The 22,311-nt window shown below is 41.1% G+C and overlaps 1 protein-coding gene across 2 annotated transcripts in view; it reads left to right on the top strand.

Annotated features, from left to right (window-relative positions):
* The window catches only part of LOC138964977 (kinesin-like protein KIF15), a 42,906-nt gene extending 20,632 nt beyond the window's left edge, over positions 1 to 22,274 (top strand). For both annotated transcript variants that reach the window (XM_070337097.1, XM_070337086.1), the window contains 20 exons: positions 2,261 to 2,471; positions 2,802 to 2,902; positions 3,587 to 3,766; positions 4,332 to 4,511; positions 5,074 to 5,181; positions 5,531 to 5,636; positions 6,231 to 6,361; positions 7,866 to 8,060; positions 10,111 to 10,194; positions 10,519 to 10,713; positions 12,540 to 12,638; positions 13,101 to 13,148; positions 13,700 to 13,815; positions 14,128 to 14,209; positions 14,631 to 14,740; positions 16,796 to 16,921; positions 18,032 to 18,082; positions 18,737 to 18,830; positions 19,200 to 19,331; positions 19,809 to 22,274. In XM_070337097.1, the coding sequence (XP_070193198.1) occupies positions 2,261 to 2,471; positions 2,802 to 2,902; positions 3,587 to 3,766; positions 4,332 to 4,511; positions 5,074 to 5,181; positions 5,531 to 5,636; positions 6,231 to 6,361; positions 7,866 to 8,060; positions 10,111 to 10,194; positions 10,519 to 10,713; positions 12,540 to 12,638; positions 13,101 to 13,148; positions 13,700 to 13,815; positions 14,128 to 14,209; positions 14,631 to 14,740; positions 16,796 to 16,921; positions 18,032 to 18,082; positions 18,737 to 18,830; positions 19,200 to 19,331; positions 19,809 to 19,943 (2,484 nt within the window). In that variant the 3' untranslated portion in view covers positions 19,944 to 22,274. The remainder of the gene's footprint in view (positions 1 to 2,260; positions 2,472 to 2,801; positions 2,903 to 3,586; positions 3,767 to 4,331; positions 4,512 to 5,073; positions 5,182 to 5,530; positions 5,637 to 6,230; positions 6,362 to 7,865; positions 8,061 to 10,110; positions 10,195 to 10,518; positions 10,714 to 12,539; positions 12,639 to 13,100; positions 13,149 to 13,699; positions 13,816 to 14,127; positions 14,210 to 14,630; positions 14,741 to 16,795; positions 16,922 to 18,031; positions 18,083 to 18,736; positions 18,831 to 19,199; positions 19,332 to 19,808) is intronic.
* Positions 22,275 to 22,311: the final 37 nt, after the last annotated feature.

Here is a 22,311-nt window from a genome sequence, read left to right as displayed (position 1 = left end):
AAACAGTAGACCCAAACAGCTCAATGACTATCGTCCAGTTGCCCTCACTTCGGTAGTAATGAAATGTTTTGAACGCATCCTTCTGCCTCGTCTTCTCAACTGCACACAACCTTTCATGGACCCTTTTCAGTTTGCCTACAAGAAAAACAGAGGTACAGATGACGCCACACTCACACTTCTGCAACAAGCATATAGTCACTTAGAAAAACCTGGTTCCTTCGTCCGTATTCTATTTATAGACTTTTCATCTGCTTTCAACACAATACAACCTCACCTGCTTGTTCAAAAACTGCTTTCTTACAACGTCACTCCCAGACTCGTCCTTTGGATCACACAGTTTCTAGTGAACAGAACCCAGTCCGTCCGTTTCCATAGCGCACTTTCATCCATAGTTAGTACTTCTACTGGAGCCCCTCAGGGCACAGTATTGTCTCCAGTTCTGTTCACATTATACACTAACGATTGTCAAGGCACTGTTACGACCCCTCTTGTGAAATATTCTGACGATTCTGCCCTTGAAGACCTGTCTGACTCTGATTCTGTTTATTTTTCTGAAGTTCAAAATTTCAGCTCCTGGTGTAAAGATAACTATTTAGCCCTAAATGTAACAAAAACAAAAGAGCTAGTTATTGACTTTCGCAAAAACCCAGCTACAGTTTCAGATTTGTACATAGATGGTGTGAAAGTTGAGCGAGTGACTGAATACAAATATCTCGGAACAGTCATTGACAACAAACTAAATTTCTCCTCAAACACTAAAGCTATCCACAAGAAGTGTCAGTCAAGAATCTACTGCTTACAAAAGCTCAGAAGTCTGAACATCAACAGCCGCATCCTCCAAACATTCTATACTTCATTCATTGAATCCATTCTCACTTTCTCTTTCATCTGCTGGTATGGAGGTCTGTGTGTGAAGAGTAAGAATGTGCTTGGGCGGGTGGTGAACACATGTGGTAAGATTGTGGGGGTGAGACAGGAAGGATTGACTGTGCTGTATGAACGACGTGTGGTGCGAAAGGCCCGTTGCATCATCCAGGATAGTAGTCATGTGCTCGCTCACCACTTTGAGGTCCTGCCCTCAGGACGTCGCCTCCGCACTCCCAGATTCCGCACGCTCAGAACTAAGAACAGTTTTATTCCAAAGTCAATTGGCTTTTTAAATACCTAAGTTAATTAAAACTAGTATGTGTGCCGGTGAACATATGCACTGATTTCTGTGATGAATGAGTGTGATAACCCTCGAATGACTAGTCCTGTGATAAATATTGTTCAATGACATATCTAGTCCTGTGATAATGATAGTTTTTAGCGTTAAACTTTTAACCTATTTGGAATCATGTTACTATTCCTGTTAGTGTACATATGCGTGCGCGAGTGTAGTATGCTTCGTATGGTATTTTTATCTGTTGTCTTATTATTTGTTTTGTCTTTTAATGTGCACCACACTGAAATTTCTCTGTATGAGATAATAAAGTATTCGTATTCGTACTCTCTCTCATGAGAGAACACTTTTCATGTCTGATTTTTTAGTGCTTTTTACATTTAGTCAAGTTATGTTTGTATTTTGATTTGTTCTTTATGTGTAAGTATTGATAATGATATACATGCGAATGATTGGGACAATTCCTCCCCACATTTGTTTTTTTCCTTTTGTTATTAGTTGTTTTGGATGTTTATATGCAATGCATTATTGCAACAATTCTGCAATTTCCACACTACATGTTTTTCCCATTTTTGAATGTGTATACAAAACCATAACCCTTTTCTTATTACTATTTACATTATATACGTCTGTAAGTAACAATAACCTTGTCAATTTTACTATCTATATTATGTGCGTCTGTATTAAGTGTTTGTATAAGGGACAGGTTGTAAGATTAGGCTTTGCCTAAAACCTCTATCCTTTGGTAATAAAGTTCAGTTTCAGTTTCAGTTTCAGTTTCTCTCTCTATCTATCTCTCTCCCTCTCTCTATCTCTCTATCTCTCTCTATCTCTCTCTCTCTCTCTCTCTCTCTCTCTCTCTCTCTCTCTCTCTCTTTCTCTTTCTCTCCCTCTCTCTCTCTCTCTCTCTCTCTATCTAACTCTCTCTCTCTCTCTCTCTCTCTCTCTCTCTCTCTCCTCTCTCTCTCTCTCTCTCTCTCTCTCTCTCTTCTCTGTCTTCACACACACACACATACACACTGCGCATAACCTTTTCACACCACAGCAGAAGCCTTCTTTGTGATGCTCACAGACCTTTTCCTTGGTTTTCATCCACAGGCAAAGATTCAGGAGGACATAGAAGGCCTTAAATCCCAGCTTGAGCAATACCCTCAAATCTCTCAGCTCGACCACCAGCTCCACAGTCTGAGGGCTCAACTGGCAGATGCTCGCATCCGTCTCAGTAGCACCCAGGCAACGCTGCTCGACTCCAACCGCTTAACTGAGCTGGAGAAAGCTTTCCAAGAACTTCAGTCTGCAAAGCGCAGGGGTCTGTAGCAATTGTGGGGTTATCTGTAGGTTTTAGGGAGTCTGGATGATTGTTTGTGCTTGAATGAAAAGGTATTTGCTAGATGTGGTCACATGTAGAAATGGTGTAAACTTCTTTCTGGCTTTTTTTACTTTTATAAAGTAACTTGAAGGCTGCTTTCTACCTGAAGCAGGATATTACAAAGAAAAAAATGTTAAAAGCTCAAATTAAAAAAGAAAGATAAATGTATTCAAACGTAAAGATATCAAGAAATTTTCTTCGGAGCAATCAGCATTGTAAGTTCCTAAATCTAATTTGAAAAATAATTGCTACCATGTACTCTTATTGCAGAAAGCATTATTGGCAGTCCCCGCCCGGGAGACGTCCAATCAAGTGCAGCCATGCAAAAACTGCATGAAAAAGTTAAAACTATGGAAGAAGAGACCCAAAAGGTAACGTAAAAGTTATACAAACAGATATCTTTTCACCAAATGCAAAAAACAAACAAAACCACAGACGTAAGAGAGTTTCTTTAACATAAGATCTGGCAGTTAGTGTACATGTTGACAAACAGTCCCACAGACATAAACCTTGTGTTTTATGGAATTACAAACAACTATGAAAGAGATGCTCACCCCAGTGATTGCAGTAAAGTCACTAGAAAACTTACCACAAATCAAGATAAGTTTGAGAGATTAAACAGCCTTTGAAAATGGTATGACAGTGTACTGACATTGTGAGTGTTTGTGTTCACAGCTGAAGTTTCAGAGATTGAACAACCTTTGATAATGGTATGACAGTGTACTAACATTGTGAGTGTTTGTGTTCACAGCTGAAGTTTAAGAGATTGAACAGCCTTTGATAATGGTATGACAGTGTACTGACATTGTGAGTGTTTGTGTTCACAGCTGAAGTTTCAGAGATTGAACAGCCTTTGAAAATGGTATGACAGTGTAGAGACATTGTTACTGTTTGTGTTCACAGCTGAAGTTTAATAGACTGAAAAACCTTTGAAAATGTTATGACAGTGCACTGACATTGTTACTGTTTGTGTTCACAGCTGAAGTTTAATACACTGAAAAACCTTTGAAAATGTTATGACAGTGTACTGACATTGTTACTGTTTGTGTTCACAGCTGAAGAAGCAAGCTGTGGAAGAAGAGCACACCTGGCGAGAAAAGGAGGCCGCTTTACAGGCGGAGTTGACAGCCTCCAAAAAGATGACCTCTGACCTTGAGCGACTTCTGGAGGCCAACAGTCTCAAGCAGCGAATGCAGCAGGACGCTCTTTCAAACCTTCACTATCAGACCATCAGGGTATCAGGACTTTCTGTGTCTTCTTGTTGGCAAAGAGTTCTCCCAGTAACATTACAGAGAGAGGGGTTTATAGACTGTGAGATGAGATCACTTCCATTCTACACTACATCTGCAGAGAAGGCAAAAGCATTCCGCCCCCGCCCCCCCCCCCCCCCCCCCCCCCCCCCCTTATTTTTCCTTACTTTTTTAAGATGCTGTGCAGGAAAGTTGGCTTTGTGTCATAATTATGTCAAAGGACATCAGTAGGATGTAGATATGTGTAATGTGGTGTTCTGTGGGGAAACAAATCTCCCTTCATCTTTGATAGAAATTCCTAGTAGTGTATAAATACTGTGTGATTTTTTTCTTTCTGCATCTGCCAAGAAAAACGGGGAAAGTGTTGTGGAGGATACTCAGTAACATGTTAGGCTGAAAGTCAGACACTGAATTTGTGTGGTAGTTCTGATTTTCAACATCTTCAGACTTCTGAAAAGGATTTTCCTCTCTTGCATTATCAGCTACTACTTCTACTGTACTTGATCCACCACCATATCAACACCTCAGTTTCTGTTTGCTGTTTTTTCAGGGCTTGACTCCAACAAGAGAGACTTACGATTTGCGGACCCGAACGGTACTAGTCTGTAAGAAGGACCAGGACCAGTCTATGGAGACGGAGGGAGCGGAAGATATCTGCGAAGAGGCCCCTCCCGCTGCCATGATGGAAAATGCACATGAGATTTTGACTGATGAGATTAAAGCCCTCCAGGTAGTGCAGCTTGTGATGACTGCATATGCATGCAACCCCTGATTCAAGACTTGCCCCCGCCCCCTTATAACACTTTTTTTAAATTCTATTTTGTGTTCATGACATCTGCAAATGTATCTCCATTTTAGGACTCCCCCCTTTTTGAGACCTGATTTTCTCAGTAAATATATATATTTTTTTTCAAATTTGTTACAGGTTGATTCCACTGTGCTTGTACAGTCTAAAATTCCTGCAACTTCATTAGATGTCTCTTCCCCCTTCCTCTTTTTAGCTTGGAACGGAAAGCTATGTGCCGTGCCACAGAGCTCATGGGTGAATTATTTCCAAGTAATTAAAACTCAACAAAAATTGACTAGTTTGCATAAGATTTGGTGCTCTCTCTCTCTGTCTTTCTCTCACTCTCTCTCTCTCTCTCTCTCTCTTTCTCTCTCTTTCTCTCTCTTTCTCTCTCTCTCTCTCTCTCTCTCCCCCCTTCCCCCCCCCCCCCCCCTCGAGAATATGTATTAGCATGTTTCCAGCTAAGAATAAGGCTGATATGAGACCATTTTCTGACTGTTTTCAGCAAACCAACGGCTCTCTCCAGGAGCGGCTAGAAGAGTATGAAACGGACATGCTGCGACTTCAGCAACAAGTTAACCAGTTTGAACTGGAGAAGGAGAGCCTCAGTGAGGTTGGTACTGTTGCTTAAAGACATTAAGAATGATTTTGGCAAGTTGTGCTTCATGCCTAGAGTGTTACTTTGGGTCAGCATTTTTGAAAGTCAGTCTGTACTTTGTTGTGAGGGGATTCTTCATAAAAGAAAAGAAAGGGCAACAATAAGATGTACAATCTATACAATCACTTATTTTATTTCACCTTCAGTTTTCTCAGCAAAGACCTGATTTGGGGAAGAACTGTTCTTTTTTTAAATTTGGATTATTTGGCAACCTTTAATTTATGATAATTGTAGCATACTCCGGAAATGAATCATACATATCTATTTATAATGCACTAATTTTGACCTTTTCTCAATGCGGTAGATGTTGAACAAAGAAAGGAAGGACAGCGCTGAGAAACTAGAGGAGCAAGAGAAGAGCCAGCGAAAGCTCACAACTGCCCTGAACTCCCTCACCACTGAACTAACATGTGAGGCCGTAAATCTGATAATATTGATGCATTGTCATGGGACATATGTGTATTGCTGCGTGCACATCATTGATACTGTTAAAACGTTTTCCATCATTTCTGTTCTGTACTGTTGTGGCTTTTATAAAATAACATGGATTCAGATGAGAAAAGATAAACTAGTGAAATATGGAATCCATTAATCATGAACTCCAGGGGAAAGAATCTAACATCCGTGACCATAAAACAGTTGGGATTTACAAATTCGGTAATGTTTGAGGTTTGCAAATTTGTTTGCCATAGCAAAAATGTCTTTTTAACCAAGGATCCACTGTAATGCCGAATATGACAACTGCCCCAGATCTGTTGATTCCCAAAAGATGAATGTGAATAATCATGACAACACACTGTACATCACGGGCTGTCATTCCTTACTTTTTTAACCTCCTGAAGATCAAGAAGGCAGCGACAAACTGTCGAAACATTGATTAAGAATGTACCAAACCTGGTTACCGTTGTGTTCTTTTTTTGTTTAAATGTGAATAATCGGTGTAAAATGTAGATCTAGATACTGTGTATAATCAGTCAGCTACTTGTCATGTCCCCTGTTCCCAGACGCCAATGAGGAGGTGAGGGACTACCAGCTGTTGCTGCAGTCTTCTGACAAAGAGCTGAAGGTTGAGAAGGACAAAATCAAGACAAACAGTTCATCCACCGACCACAAGATCAACAGTCTGGAGACACAGGTAAAACCTTCTAACCAGTGTAAGATGGGCGTAGTGGCGTAGTGGATAAGACATTGGCCTCCTAATCAGAAGGTCGTGAGTTCAAATCACGGCCACGGCTGCCTGGTGGGTTAAGGGTGGAGATTTTTCTGATCTTCCAGGTCAACTTATGTACAGACCTGCTAGTGGCTTATCCCCCTTCGTGTGTACACGCAAGCACAAGTCCAAGTGTGCACGAATAAGATCCTGTAATTCATGTCAGAGTTTGGTGGGTTATAGAAACACGTAAATACTCAGCATGGTTCCCCCGAAATGGGCGTATGCTGCCTAAATGGCGGGGTAAAAACAGTCATACATGTACAAATCCACTGGTGCAAAAACATAAATGAACATGGGAGTTTCAGCCAATGAACGAAGAAGAAGAAAAAGAACCAGTGTATGTTAGTGATGTGTTTTGGACATAGATGGGATTCTGGGGACAGGGACCATGCACTCTCACATACTCATTCTTCTTGTCCCAGCCCTGAGTTAAGGTTTATGTGTTGAAGAGTGTAGTTGTTGTTGCGGATCTGCCCAACAGTGTGCACTGTGCCAGTAAAGGGAGGCAATTCTGATGACATGACATCTCTCAATCAATGACACCTTAAGCAGTCTTATGCTTTATACACAGGACTAAAGCATACCTGTCATGAGAAGACATGTGCAAAATATTATGGAGACACGTTCTGGATTGTCCTAAGGTAGTCCTCTCATCACAGTTACCTCTGTAATTCGCCTTTGATGATCTTTAAAAGGAGAACCAATGCTTTCCGTTTCCTGTTGCTGTTAGCTTAACAGATCAGAGCTTCGGGTGTCTACAGGTCTTTTCTGTGCCTGAAAAATAATGTGGGGCATTTTTAACCCTTTTTGTGGTGCTTCATCGTGTCATTGCATCCTTAATGGGGTGTTTTTTAATGTGTGTTTTTTATTTTACTTCCGTCACACTGGCATGGGTACATTAGTACAGTAGTTTGATAAGAGTTCAAGCAGGCAGTGTGCCGGAAGAAAACAATCTCAGAAGAGTAATGATCATCCCATAATATTGATGGTTCAAAAACAACACACACACACACACACACACACACCACACACACACCACACACACACCACACACACACACACACACACCACACACACACACACACACACACACACACACACACACACACACACACACACTTCAGGCAGAGCTTTGATGACTTGCATGCATCTATAATGCATCCATGTAATAATACATGTAATAATAATAATAATGGACATTTATATAGCGCTTCTCCGCAGCTCGAAGCGCTTTACAAGTTCAATTTACAAGTTGAATTTAAAACACAACACGATATACACAGCTAATACAATTTGTCTCAGATCAGATGAAAAGGAAAATACTCATTAAACAGCACATATACATGCTTGCATAAAATACAAAGAATCACATTTTTTCGCAGCGCAGTGGGCTGACACCTAATGTTGTTGTTTGTCCTTAACACAGCTGCTACAGGTGCAGAGTCTGGTGGAGACACTGGGCAAACAGCTGGAGGAGGAGGCCAAGGAGAGGGAGATGATGGAGGAGAAGCTGGAGCTGGAGAGAACGGAGAAAATGTTCCAAGAGCAGCAGCTGCTGACCATGGAGAAAGCCTTCAAAGAACAGAATCGCCAGCTGCTCACCTCTCAGGCCAAGGTTCAGGTCGGTTTGATTTCATTCCCTTTCTGCTTCCAGGACTGAGGTGCACAAAAAAGTGACCACACCAACGGGAGCCAGTGGCGGAGCCGGATTGGTTGAAATCACACACACGCCTCAATTTCTACCAATCTGACCACACGGCTGGCTCCCCCCATTGGGGAGGTCACTTTCTTGTGTACCTTAGCCCTGGGGTCGTGCTCACTTAGAGTGATTGTGTCAGTTGACACGCAACAAGATTGTTTTTTATGTAAATTGTACGAAAAGTGTGTATGGTCACTTATAGGTTTGTGCTGTCACACCTTGTTTGTGTGTTACAAACACCTGTACAAAATACAGTAGAACTCCCCCTTAGCGACCCCCCTGTTTACGACCTCCCCCTTTTTACGACCGATTTTGCTACCACGGATGCATTCTACTGTATAATGAACCCCCAGTGAAACCGGCACGGTTGGCCTAGTGGTAAGGCGTCCGCCCCGTGATCGGGAGGTCGGGGGTTCGAACCCAGGCCGGGTCATACCTAAGACTTTAAAATTGGCAATCTAGTGGCTGCTCCGCCTGGTGTCTGGCATTATGGGGTTAGTGCTTGGACTGGTTGGTCCGGTGTCAGAATAATGTGACTGGGTGAGACATGAAGCCTGTGCTGCGACTTCTGTCTTGTGTGTGGCGCACGTTAAATGTCAAAGCAGCACCGCCCTGATATGGCCCTTCGTGGTCGGCTGGGCGTTAAGCAAACAAACAAACAAACAAAAAAAAACCAGTGAACGACTCACCCCAAAACGCGACTTACGACCGAGCTTTGGGGATGAATTACGACTTTCGCGCATTTGTAGTCGAGCAGACAAAAACAATACATGGCGGCTCTTGCTCCTTGAACTATCGCGAGACAAAAAAAAAACTAAATCTCGCGCACGATAGAATCCGCGGCGACTTCCTTAGGAGTCGGGGAAAACGCAAATCCTGTGTATCGTCAAGGATAATGACCCAAAACGCGACTTACGACCGAGCTTTTTGGGATGATTTACGACTTTTGCGCATATTTCGAGCAGACAAAAACACAACATGGCGGCTCTCGCTCCTCCAACTATCGCGAGAAGAAATAAAAACAAAATCTCGCGCGCGCGTGATTCTGATACATCCGGTTTTTTTCTGCACACTATCTTGTCACGACGACTGTCTTGTTGACAAACGAAGATTCGCGAAAGAAAAAGAAAAGCGCCGACTCTTGAGTAGAGAGCTAATAAAGTAATCGCTAATCGAGCGAAATGGCAATCCGCGGCGACTTCCTTGGGAGTTGGGAATACGAAAATCCTGTGTATCGTCAAGGATAATGACTCGGTGTTATCTAGATGGTGAGAAGGATAGCGAAGCGAAAGTACACAAAGAGAGGAGCCTGTACGAAGACCTCAACGATCGTGGTCAAGTTTAGCTATGCAAGGCGACGAATCATTCATATGAGCGGAAAGATGATTCGGGAGAAAAGTCGTTATGCTTTCTATCGAGTTAGGACATTTGGATTTTACTGGTTGCGCCACAATGTCAAATGTGCTTCACTCAGCGGGGAGCGAGCATTACGCCATGAGTAAATTTTCTTTGAAATTTGAGTTCAAGTTGTTCTGCTGTAATGTGTTTGGGTGTGTGTGTGTGTGTGTTTTGATATAACAGTAAACTACAACTGTGTGTTTGTGTGTAAACATGACAGTACATACACTGCAACCAAATTCATGACCGACCGGACAAAAACTCAAACCCCCCTTTTAAGACCCCCCCTTTTTACGACCTAATTTTCAGGGTTTTTCCAAAGTCGTAAACAGGGGGTTCGACTGTAATCCAACACTTTAGGCCAGTCCTTCGGTTGTTATATCGAGTTTTGGCTGTAAAAAGACTTACTTAGGTACACAAAGAGGTATTAACATGATTGATTTAACAGCAGCTTACCCTACTAATCTTTCCATTTCAAATTTTAAATAATTTCTGTTTATTTTCTGAAGTGTTTACCCACTTTTACTTGTAAATGTTCCATGTGATTATTGTTATTGCTGCTGTGGTATTGCAGGAGGAACAGCAGGTGCAGTTACAGCAGCTGGAAACTGTCACAGCTGAGTTGGAGGTCGCCAAACGCAGTGCATCTGACAACCAGGTTTGTTTGTTGTGTTGTCATCACTTTGTCTTTTGTTTCTTGTCAGTATTACTACACATTTTATTTGATTTTTGAGTTCTGTTAGACCATCGCTAATCGATGATCTCTAGACTGATAAATGATAAATAGATCTGTCTCCAACAATGGCTCATAACTTGATGAACACTTTCATGTTCCCCCTATATTGATTGTCCCTTCCACTTCTTTTACCTGTAACCGTCATCCCAAAAGAACGAAATGCCTTAACAAAATTTAAATAATTGTTAAAAAGAACATTTATGTAATTCACCAATGGCAGCAATTATCTTTTCTTTTTTTCACCAGGTGGCCCTGCAGCAACAGGTTCAGCGAGTTCAAGAGCTCAGAGCTCAATTGCAGGCGGCAGAAGACAAGTGCAGTCTGCTTCAGGACCTGGTTGACTGCCGATCTTCAGAGGTCGCAGATGCCAAGCAGCGCTTGGAAGCTTTGGAGGCGGAGATGGTGGCCAAGAACACAGAAATCACCACCGCTGCAATGCAGGTAGGAGGATCTTTTGTGTTTGGAAGAGGAGAGTTCAGGGCTGAGGGGCACAAACCAAAAGTGGGTGCCACCCAAATGAGAGAGAGCAAGCCTCGGGGTCTGATTGGTTGAAATCACAACAAATCTCAATTTCAACCAATCCAACACCGCAGCTGGTTCCTGCCCGGGTGGTGACTTTCTCGTGCACCTCGGCCCCGGCAAGCAGAAGTACAGTGGAATCCTTCCTTTTAAGACTATCAAAAATCGGACAAATCCTAGGTCTTCAAAAGGATTGAGGGAGTCTTAAACACGGGTACATTTACAGATGTTATAAAAACACATTTGAAAAGGCAGGGTCTTCAAATGGGAGTGTGGGAGGGGTTCTTATATCAGGGGGAGGGGGGATTCTTATATCAGGGGGAGGGGGGATTCTTATATCAGGGGGAGGGGGAGATTCTTATATAAAGAAGAGGGTCCACTTTAATCTGTAATGAAGCAGCTTTAGAGCAGTTGGAGGTCAACAGCTTTAAAATAGCCACAGCTACCATGCAGGTGGAATGTTCTTGTGTGTGGGAGTGTTTAGGTGAATGAAGGTACAGTGGAGTCCAGCTATAACGAACCTGGGTATAACGAAATCCCGCTTTTAACGAACTGCCATTGATTTCCCGGCAGACAGCCTTCTATTTCTTACTTGTCACTTTCCGGCTACAACGAACCTTTTGAACTCATTTGCATAACGAACCCCTCTTATAACAAACACGTTTTCATCGCCCCAGAGCCGTTTTGTCTCTAAAAGTCACAAGGCTACAACGAACTGATGTCAATAATTCTCTCCAAAGACAAAAATACACAAACACAAGTAAAAGTATACCGGTAACAAACGGTCGAAGAATGAAAATAAGCCGCACATCAAAGGAAGAATACAGAGTGGAAATATGTGTGCTCTGTGTGTGCGGCGAGATCAAAGGCAGGTCCATTGTGATGCCTTGACACTGACCTTCTTCCCAGGGGTCAATGACCCAGTTTTAGCTATGAGAGGTGGTTCCCCTGTCATATCTGAGAGAGGAAACACTTCCTGCGCCGGGGTCAGTGACCGAGTTTAACCTATGGGGCGGTCTCTTTGATGTCTTGAGAGGAAACATGGCCAGGGTAGTACCTAGTAGCTGAAACATGCATTATCACAAGTTGTTTGACTGGTACTCAGGCGGTCTCTTTGATTTTTTTCGTATTTTGATACACTCGAGGAGGAAAAAAGTCGCGCCTTATGACCCGGAAAATACGGTACATGCTTTTACACGACTTTTTAAATTTTACTTCTAAAATTACAGTAAAGTGAACATTTGAACTATGCCTCTCTATGGATTATATTATGAAGCTGTTGAAAACATGCAGAGATTGTACTCTCCAAGGAAAGATCGATGGGACGATCATTTGAAGGTGAGTGGGAAAACTTGTCTTGAGGCCATTTAGGGTTGAAAACTCTACAGCGAATTACTGATATAACGAACTAAAATGTATCTCCCTTGAGATTCGTTGTACCCGGACTCCACTGTACATGTAATAGCAAGATCTAGATCAGCACTTTTCAGGACGTGTACGGGAACGTGCACGTGTAGCGTCATCAAATCTAGGTTTTGCATCACGTGTTTGCCAAGATCTGCAGTCTTGGTGGGAGCAAAACAACGTATGCATTTGGAACATTGGAGAAAAAAGTGAGTCACGGGTGACGCAATATCTACATGTACCTGTACAGGTCTTTGCTTCATGTTTGACCATCTAGAAGACTGTAATGTGTTGTGAACATTAGAGCTAGTTTCAACACAACCTTGGTTTGTTGGTTTCTACAGAAGGAACTGCTGAATGAGGACCTTGCGTTCTACCAAGAACAAAGTGAGAAGAACGTAGAGGAGTGTGACAGTCTCCGGCACAGCATTGAAACTCTGGAGGTCAGTGTTTTTGCTACTTCACCTTATGTCCATAGATTGGTTTTCATTAACATTTACCTTGTGTTTCAAGATGTCAGTATCTCTACAGCAGTGAAGGCCTTGGGTGTTGTTGTTCCTTTATCAATACACTGGTTTGTTACCTTAAAAATAGATCTTCAAAGCCCTATACCTACAGCCGAAAATCCTCTACCACACGATTTTAGGATTTTCTCAGCTGTCTGGTGAATATGCACATAATTTTGACACATAACATGCATACATTTTAGGGGCATTTAAGAGCACATCTAGCTAGTGGTATACAAGCAGCATCACCTTTTTCATGCTCACAGACAGACAGAGAGAGAGCTGGTATTTGTGATGTTTTTTGTCTTTTTGTTTAGTGTTTTTTTATGAAAAATATTTTGTTGGTAGAAGTATGTGTTAGATTATATGCTTATACTTGGTTTTGTTTTTAATTGACAGAAAGAAAAACAGGTCTTGCACAGAGAAGTAGACTCCCTAAAAGTAGAGGTAAGTTTGCTACCAATTTCCTGTTTGCTTTCATTGCTACTTCACATCCACATGCTTTGACTGCTGTTCACTTGTTGGCGACGCGGCAGTGTGGTTGTGACCAATCTTTTCAACAAAAAAGAGGAAGCACTTGTATAAAAGATCAAGAGCAGGTGTGACTGTGTAGATATAGTCAACGTTCATGACTTTTTTTTAAACAAGTTGGTAAAAGCAGTAGGGCCAAGGAATTTGTCCTTTTGATACGTACACCCATGTGGGTATGCATACTCAAATACGCACACACACGCATGCACACATGCATACACACACACACACACACACACACACACACACACACACACACACACACACACACACACACACACACACACACACACACACAGGGAGACACACAGACACACCCACACACACACACACACACACACACACACACACACACACACACACACACACACACACACACACACACACACACACACACACAGACACACAGACGCTTGACTTTGGTAAAGGGATCTAACCATTTGATTGAAAAGTTGTCATTCTGCCAGATACAAGAGAGAGACGGGCGGCTACAGGCAATCAAGCAGCACCTGGAGGAGCTGAAGAATCAGCAGTGCGGCACCCCCACAGTGTCGAGTCCTGAGAAAGTTGTAGAATGCAACTCATATCCTTTATTGGCACATATACTTTGCTTTTGTGTTTGATGTTTGGTTGACTTAATCAGGATTTGCTTTAACAGGAAATTTCCAATATTATACAGGAAAACCTTTTGAAATACTAGAAATGGAATCGGCAACTGGTCACACAAACTGGTTGATATTTTGTCAGACTAGTTTCTTCCTGACAAATAGATTTGTTAAGCCTGAATTCTGTTCAAAGGGTCTTCCTCAGTGTCATGCTTTCTAAACTTGTGAATGAGGTGTGGGGTGCAGTGAACATGGCATGACTGTGTACAAGTTTGCCTTAACTGTCATACTGTTAATGACAAGCTGGCAGCCATGGTGGAAGAACTGACACAAGGCAGAGAACAGTGGATGACAGAAAACCAGCAGCTGAAGGTCAAAATCAATCATCCTGCCTGTGCATACTGTAGCTCTCCTGCGTTGCAATACTGTAGTATTCTGCACATTTTTATATCTACAAGTTTTCATTCTTTTTATATGCATGGGTGGGATTCTTCCAGTATATTCTGGAAATCCGGATTCGTAATGTCTGTGGTGACGGTTTATTTGTTGTTAATTATACAAATCCTTCAGCGTCTGGGGGCCCCCAGACCCCCCTTAAAATTCTTCAGGATTCATGACATTGTTCAGTCCCTCCCATGTATATGTTTTTTTTGCTTGTTTAAAGCACACGACAGCTGGTGATGTCTTCTTTTACACTACATTTGTAGAAATGTTCTTGGATTTTGTTAAATACAATGTAAAACAGACCTGAATTTGACAAAGAAGACAACGAGGTGATGTTTTGTGATGGCAGAGGGAGGTAACCACACTGAAACAGGAGGTGATCCGGATGGTCTCCCTGACACACAGGTGTGAGGAACTGCAAACCCAGCTGGACAACCAAGCTGCTGTCTTCAAGGAAAGGTGTGTACAGTGGAACCTCCATTTTAAAGGCATATGTACACGCTCCCGTGTTTACAAAGTGTAGTTTGCCCATAATCGATGTCAAACGCACCATAAGACCATGTAATGACGATATGTCGCCATGCGCGGACCATATACATGCATTACAGCTTGTTTTAGAGTCTCAAAAACTTTGGATGTAAACAAAGACGCGGAGTTATTTCCCTTGCGTCAACGCTACCTCTGTTGGCAAATCTATAAATAGGACGATCCAGATCAAAATGAAAATTAACATATCTCAACATTGAAGGGGTCCTAGACCACAATATTTTGCAGGGAACTTAATTTAGCATGTCTCCAGCTGTTGGTAAAGCAATTAGCGTGTATAGTCATCGAGTACATATGGCTTTAAGACCTCCAAATATCTGAGAAATTCAGGTCTGAAAAATGAGGAGTCTTGAAATGAAGGTAAATTTGCGGAGGTTATGAACAGACAATGTGAAAAAGCAAGGCCTTAAAAGGGGGGAGTCTTAAATTAGGGGGTCTTAAAAGGGGGGTTCCACTGTATTTCTATAACTCCCTCCTGCTAACTCTAAGAACTAGGTCAAGTCAAACGAGGGTTCAGCTTTTCAGTTCTTTACATTTGGGTTCTCTTCTTGGCCTTATTCTTGGAAAAGAAAATCTGTGAGAAATTGGGAAATGAAGGCAACATAGATTACTACATAACTCGCAGGAATAGTTACACAGACAGCACTTTAGGTCAGTGTTATTTGAAATATGATAGGTGTGCTTGTTACGACATACGTGAACCTATGTTTTATGCTGTATGTGTGTTGTCCTATACAATTGTTGTTATAATCGTTGACAGGCAGTCAGGGTGTGCCGAAGAAACTGTTCCATTTTTGAGTCACTTGACAAAAAGTGACTATGTAATCGGTCAGTGTTAGTCTGTCCGGCCGTCCGGCCAGCCAGCCGGCCGGCCGGCCAGCCGGCCGGCCGGCCGTCCGTAGACACCACCTTAACGTTGGACTTTTCTCGGAAACTATCAAAGCGATCGGGCTCATATTTTGTTTAGTCGTGACCTCCAATGACCTCTACACTTTAACGATGGTTTCGTTGACCTTTGACCTTTTTCAAGGTCACAGGTCAGCGTCAAAGGAAAAATTAGACATTGTCCGTAGACACCACCTTAACGTTGGACTTTTCTCGGAAACTATCAAAGCGATCGGGCTCATATTTTGTTTAGTCGTGACCTCCAATGACCTCTACACTTTAACGATGGTTTCGTTGACCTTTGACCTTTTTCAAGGTCACAGGTCAGCGTCAAAGGAAAAATTAGACATTGTCCGTAGACACCACCTTAACGTTGGACTTTTCTCGGAAACTATCAAAGCGATCGGGCTCATATTTTGTTTAGTCGTGACCTCCAATGACCTCTACACTTTAACGATGGTTTCGTTGACCTTTGACCTTTTTCAAGGTCACAGGTCAGCGTCAAAGGAAAAATTAGACATTGTCCGTAGACACCACCTTAACGTTGGACTTTTCTCGGAAACTATCAAAGCGATCGGGCTCATATTTTGTTTAGTCGTGACCTCCAATGACCTCTACACTTTAACGATGGTTTCGTTGACCTTTGACCTTTTTCAAGGTCACAGGTCAGCGTCAAAGGAAAAATTAGACATTTTATATCTTTGACAAAGTTCATCGGATGTGATTGAAACTTTGTAGGATTATTCTTTACATCAAAGTATTTACATCTGTAGCCTTTTACGAACGTTATCAGAAAAACAAGGGAGATAACTAGCCTTCTGTTCGGCAACACACAACTTAACGTTGGGCTTTTCTCGGAAACTATAAAAGTGACCGGGCTCAAATTTTATGTGAACGTGACTCATTGTGTTGTGAATAGCAATTTCTTCCTGTCCATCTGATGCCTCATATAATATTCAGAACTGCGAAAGTGACTCGATCGAGCGTTTGCTCTTCTTGTTAATGTAATATTTTAATGGACAATAAAGTGCTGTTATTGTTGTTATTGTTATTATTGAGGTTGTATGGTGTGTGTGTGTGCAGTATCAACCAGATGCATGAAGACACGGCGGCACAGCGTTCAGAAACTCACATGCTGAGGGAGTCACTGGTTGAGGCACAGCGACAACAGGAGACAGCCAGGCAGGAAATACAGCTTCTGCTGTCACAGTTAGTGTCCGATTTCTTTTTTTCTCTTTATTCAGGGTCACTGCAAAATGTTGCGTTTTTCAGATGCCATATGCATTTTAATATTTTTAGTCATACCACTGTGCAAAATAGGTCTTGTTTTTTGTCAATCGACGCAAATCACTCAAAGTCAGAGCAACCCCTGTTTCTTTCTTTTTATTCAGTCTGTCCTGTTTTCCTGTCCTCCTTTCTTTGTATTTTAATCCTGCTTTTCTTTTTTGCCTACCACACACTTATCTGTTTTCCTTCATTTTGTGTGTGTAATTCCTTCTTTTGATTGTTGCCCAATACTGAGCCCTCACCACCTGCTCTCCTCTCTTCCCCTCCCTTGTCTGTTGAATGGGCGACTGCTTGCTACATAATGATAACATGAAGCAGACCTGGGAACCCATACGATTTCGCCGTATTTTGTACGCATGATTGTCTAGAATACGATCAGTACGGTCAGTGGGGAAAAAATACGACGAGAAAAATTCCTACACTACTTTTCTTCACAGGTGCCGATGCAGTATGTTGACACATGATTCCGTCGCGATATAACCTTGAATGGTTGAAAACGACGTTAAACACCAAATAAAGAAAGAAAGAAAGAAAGACACATGATTACAGTTTTTGTCAGTTAACATTGTAAAAATCGTATGTTTTAAATGTATAGGTAAAATTAATTAACAGTGTGACGGACGCGTGGGAAGCATGTTTGAATCATGGACGTTCAAATGATGTGTGGAGTACGCTCATTTTTCCATAAATACACCAAGTTTGTTTGAGAATACTCTAAGCGCAAAACAGGGGTTCCCAGGTCTGATGAAGGAAAATGTCCAACTACCTTCTTCAGCTTCAGGTTTCTACATTTTAATCCCCGCCCTGATTTAGTTCAACATCTACCATCTCTGTATTCTTTTTGTTGGTGTTTTTTTGGGTTGTTTTGTTGTTGTAATTCTCCCCCAATACTCAGCTTTTGCCACATACTTTCTCTTTTTCTGGAATGGATGACTGTTTGGTTCATGATGATAAAAAAGTGAAGGAAAATATTTAACAACCTTGTTCAGCTGCAGGTTTCTACAACTTACTTGTACTGTTTCAACTTTACAGGTTTGAAGAAGCGCAACAGGAAAGAAAGCATGCAGAGGAGGAGCTGAACCGGTAAGTTGACTGGAGACGGTGATGGTGATAGAAAATAACTGTCTTTGGAGATGTGGTACTTTTCAGGACAACATTGGTTGAAACACGAAAATGCTCAGCACAAAAAGCATGAAACGAAATGGATTGCCAATTTATGTTCCCCTTGGAAGGTCAGCTCTGCCTCCCGTAAACCATCAGTTTCTGATCACAGACACCGCCAGGATACATACAGGACAAACAACATTTGGTTTGAACATTTAGGCAAAATAAAACTATATGTTGGTTTTGGGTAATGTGACCAAAAAAGATAGGGTGGGCAGGTCGGCTTTGTTTCTCTTTTGTTTTTTAAAAATTGAGTCGATTTTAAAGGAGGCTACTTTCCTTAGTCTTTTTGCCAAAAATTTTTGGGTTTTTTGAGAAATGAAAAAAAAGTTTTAGGGTCGGTGGGAAAAAATAGGGTCGGTCGGGTTACCCTAAACCAACATATATTTTTATTTGGCCTTACCCCTAGAGAACACCCTTTTTTTCAAAGAATTTATTTTGCATGAACGTATAGGTAGCAATCCAAAACGTCGTTATGTGTGTGTGGTTGCATTTTTTCCCTTGATATGTATAATGTGTTCCTACAGAACAGGACATTTGTGTCATTACCTTTCTTTGATTTGATTGCTACAGACTGAAATCTGTGGTGGAAAAGAGTTATGCAGAGAAGGATGTGCTGAGGTCACTGATGGAGGAGCTGAGGGAGGAGTTTATGAAGACAAAAGAGGTATTTAGTATCAAGTTAATTCATGCAGTATTTATTAGAGTGGACCCCCCCCCCCCCCCCCCCCTCCCCTCTTGAAACCTGCAAAAATCTAGGAAAATTAGGTTTTAAAAGGGAAGGAGTCTTAAAATGGAGGTAAATGGACTGACAAATGACATCCTAGTATTGTAAGTAACAGTAGGAGCTAATTCTGAAACCTTGAGTACAGGAAACAGTACATTCTGCCTTTTGCTTTTAGGAAAGTTGCAGAAAATTCTGTTTGTGAAAGTTTATTGTGCAAATTTTTTTTTAATGAAAATCGTAGCTTCTCTACGGGGAGAGAAATACAAGATAAAATCAATATTTGGTAACAAACCTTGCTTCTGTTAACAGGAACTGACAGTGGCCTCCGAGAGAGCGAAAGAGCTTGCCGACTTTAACGCTGTGTTGGCCGGACATGCAAATCATCAACAGAAAGTCAGCTACGTGAGGAAAATTCAAACAGATTACAACTCCATGAAAGAGGTATGCTGCTGTGTTAATAAGTGGGTATCATGTAGACTATGCTGGGCATCTGCTGAATAGATGGTTATCTGTGGAGATTATGGGATACTTGTACGCTTTAGAATGTTGCTTATGCTCCTTTTCAAGATTCCTGCTGCCAATAACTATTGCATCAATATTGCTACCAAGTCTCGTCAACAGAAAGGTGGGGGTGGGGCACATAGAACAAAGTAAGAAAATACATGCACCGTAGTACAGCAGTACCTGCGATGTGAGGACCCTCCCATGAGAGGACACCTCCCTTAAAAGGACACCTTCTCTTGTCCCTTTGTCTATTATCTCTACCAAAGTGTACCTGTCATGAAAGGCCACCTGCCATGTAGGGACACTTTTGGCTGGTCCCAAGGGTGTCCTTTCATCACAGGTACCACTGTACCAAAGAGTAACATCTTTCTCTGTCCTCCACTGACTCATTGGCATTGTTGTTTTCATTTACAGAAGTTCGAAGAAATGGCAAAGGAGAACTTTTCTTTGCGGGCCGGACTGACATCTAGTCCGCTGCGTGACCGTACCAATGTTCCCACCTCAACGCCACAGAAGGATGCAGAAAATGTCAAAGTTTTACCTCTTTGAGCGGAGGAAGCATCGTCAGTTTTCTTACGAATTTTGTTTAGAAGTAGAAGAAACAAACTAGTGTGCAATATGCAACTTCTCGACTAATGATCTTGTTTTGTTTGTGCTCCCAAGGGAAACTGCCACACGTTTGTTCTTTGTTTTGTACGCTGTGTTTTCATGCTTTGGTAATAGTAATGGGTTTTCTAATGACTTCCAATTGATGGTTGTTTGTTGTTATTGTCCTCAATTTTGGCATATCTCGACAGGTTTTTGGTCAAGTGTTTAAACAATTGCAGAAGGCAGAACAAAATGAGAAATCATGCACTAGACATTCACACAGTCACCTTGAAAACATTTGACAATTGAAGCATGTTACATTTACACTTGAGCTCTGAAATGTGCATATCTGTTGGAGCCTTGACCTTAAAATTGTACTTGTTACATTTTTGTTGTGATCTCTTTTTTTCTGGATATGCTAACTATGCTTGTCAAAAGAAAATCTGGATGGAAACCTGCATGGATTTTAACGCTGTTTGTTTTGTTTGCAAGTATTTTTAATTGCACACATCCATGCTTAACTACTATTTAAAAAATAAGTTATGTTTGAAAAAAATGCATTTTTGAAGAATGTGTTGATATCAATATTGCAAATGTTTCAATGAAATGATTTTGTTTTTAAGGCTTTATCAATTTGATGCATGACTGCAGGATTTTTTTTCATGATAGAGGAATGATTGAGAGTAATGAGACATCTTTCACACACAAACTGATGATTTGAATGTATCTGTTCTAACAAAGGGAAGTGTGAAGTGATTATTTACTTGCAAATTTGTATTCATGAGTCAAGATGATTGTGTACATTAGTAACGAGGAAATGTGTTGCAATTGTGTATGAGCAGCTATTGACTAATATAATTATTTGAATGTTATTTGAGTTGTAAATATAGGCAACATATTTAAATTGTACAGAATTGCTGTTTATTGCTTTTGTGTGTATGGGTGTTTTTTTCCCCCACCTCTATTGTACTTTATTCTATTTAAATTGTACAGAACTGCTGTTTATTGCTTTTGTGTGTATGGGTGTTTTTTTTCCCCCACCTCTATTGTACTTTATTCTTTCTGTTAGTTCACCTTCTAACAAGCATGCATACGGACCACCATTTTTTGTGTACACAGCACACACTGACATGCAAAATCAATGTCACATTCTCCTTAAATTCTGGTTAAGCTTTTTTTTTTTTTTTTTTTTTAACTTTTTTCTTGCATTTTCTGAAGAGGTAGTTGGAAAATAAGACTGCATGTATTTGAAGTCTTTATCAGTATTATACTATCACTACCAGGTGTGTATTCTGCTTTAGTGGAAGCTTTGCCACTCAAGCACATTATATTTGCTTTTGCAAACATAATCATTTCTTTCTTCAAACAGAATCAGATCACCTTTTCAGTCCATTTTGTATCATGTTGAAAAACTGTAAGGTGTGTTTGGTTATCATTAGCTCTTGCAACAAGGCAGCAAAACATTGTCACTGACTGTCTCACCTAAAAATCTTGCAAAGTAAAAAAAAACTTTATCTGAACATACAGACAATCGGAAACCACCAGACCCCATCACAAACATAATTCCACAATCCACCGGTGTTGACTTAAAGGCCAACAACTCGGGTGCAGAGTCTGCTGTGAAAGGAGCGGTAGCCTCCCCTGTCACATATGTCTGCCACATTAGTTTTGAAAGATGAGCAAAGATTCTTTGGCTGTGCAATGGTTGAAGTTACTTATTCAAACATGGAGACAAGAAATGTGTATACTTTAATAGTCGTTTACTCCTTTATTGTTACATGATGCACTGTTTGTATCCATTGTCAATGGGATGAAATAAAGGGAGAGTTACTGATTGATTACCCCCAAAATATAGGATTCATTGTGCACAATTGTGTATAAAATGTCAGTTTGTTGAAAATTGTGTATAACATGTCAGTTTGTTGTCTCATGACACAGTATCTATTTCAGTACAAACTCTATACAAAAAGAGATTTAAAAAAAAAAGCCATAAAAGATACAGTGGAGTCCGGGTACAACGAATCTCAAGGGAGATACATTTTAGTTCGTTATATCAGTAATTCGCTGTAGAGTTTTCAACCCTAAATGGCCTCAAGACAAGTTTTCCCACTCACCTTCAAATGATCGTCCCATCGATCTTTCCTTGGAGAGTACAATCTCTGCATGCTTCATAATATAATCCATAGAGAGGCATAGTTCAAATATTCACTTTACTGTAATTTTAGAAGTAAAATTTAAAAAGTCATGTAAAAGCATGTACGGTATTTTCCGGGTCATAAGGCGGGACTTTTTTTCCTCCTGTATCAAAATAGAAAAAAATCAAAGAGAC

The sequence above is a fragment of the Littorina saxatilis genome, linkage group LG1 (genome assembly GCF_037325665.1).
Source record: "Littorina saxatilis isolate snail1 linkage group LG1, US_GU_Lsax_2.0, whole genome shotgun sequence".
NCBI lineage: Eukaryota > Metazoa > Mollusca > Gastropoda > Littorinimorpha > Littorinidae > Littorina > Littorina saxatilis.
Note: the sequence above shows the minus strand (reverse complement) of the source record. Positions and strands in the feature narration are given on the sequence as shown.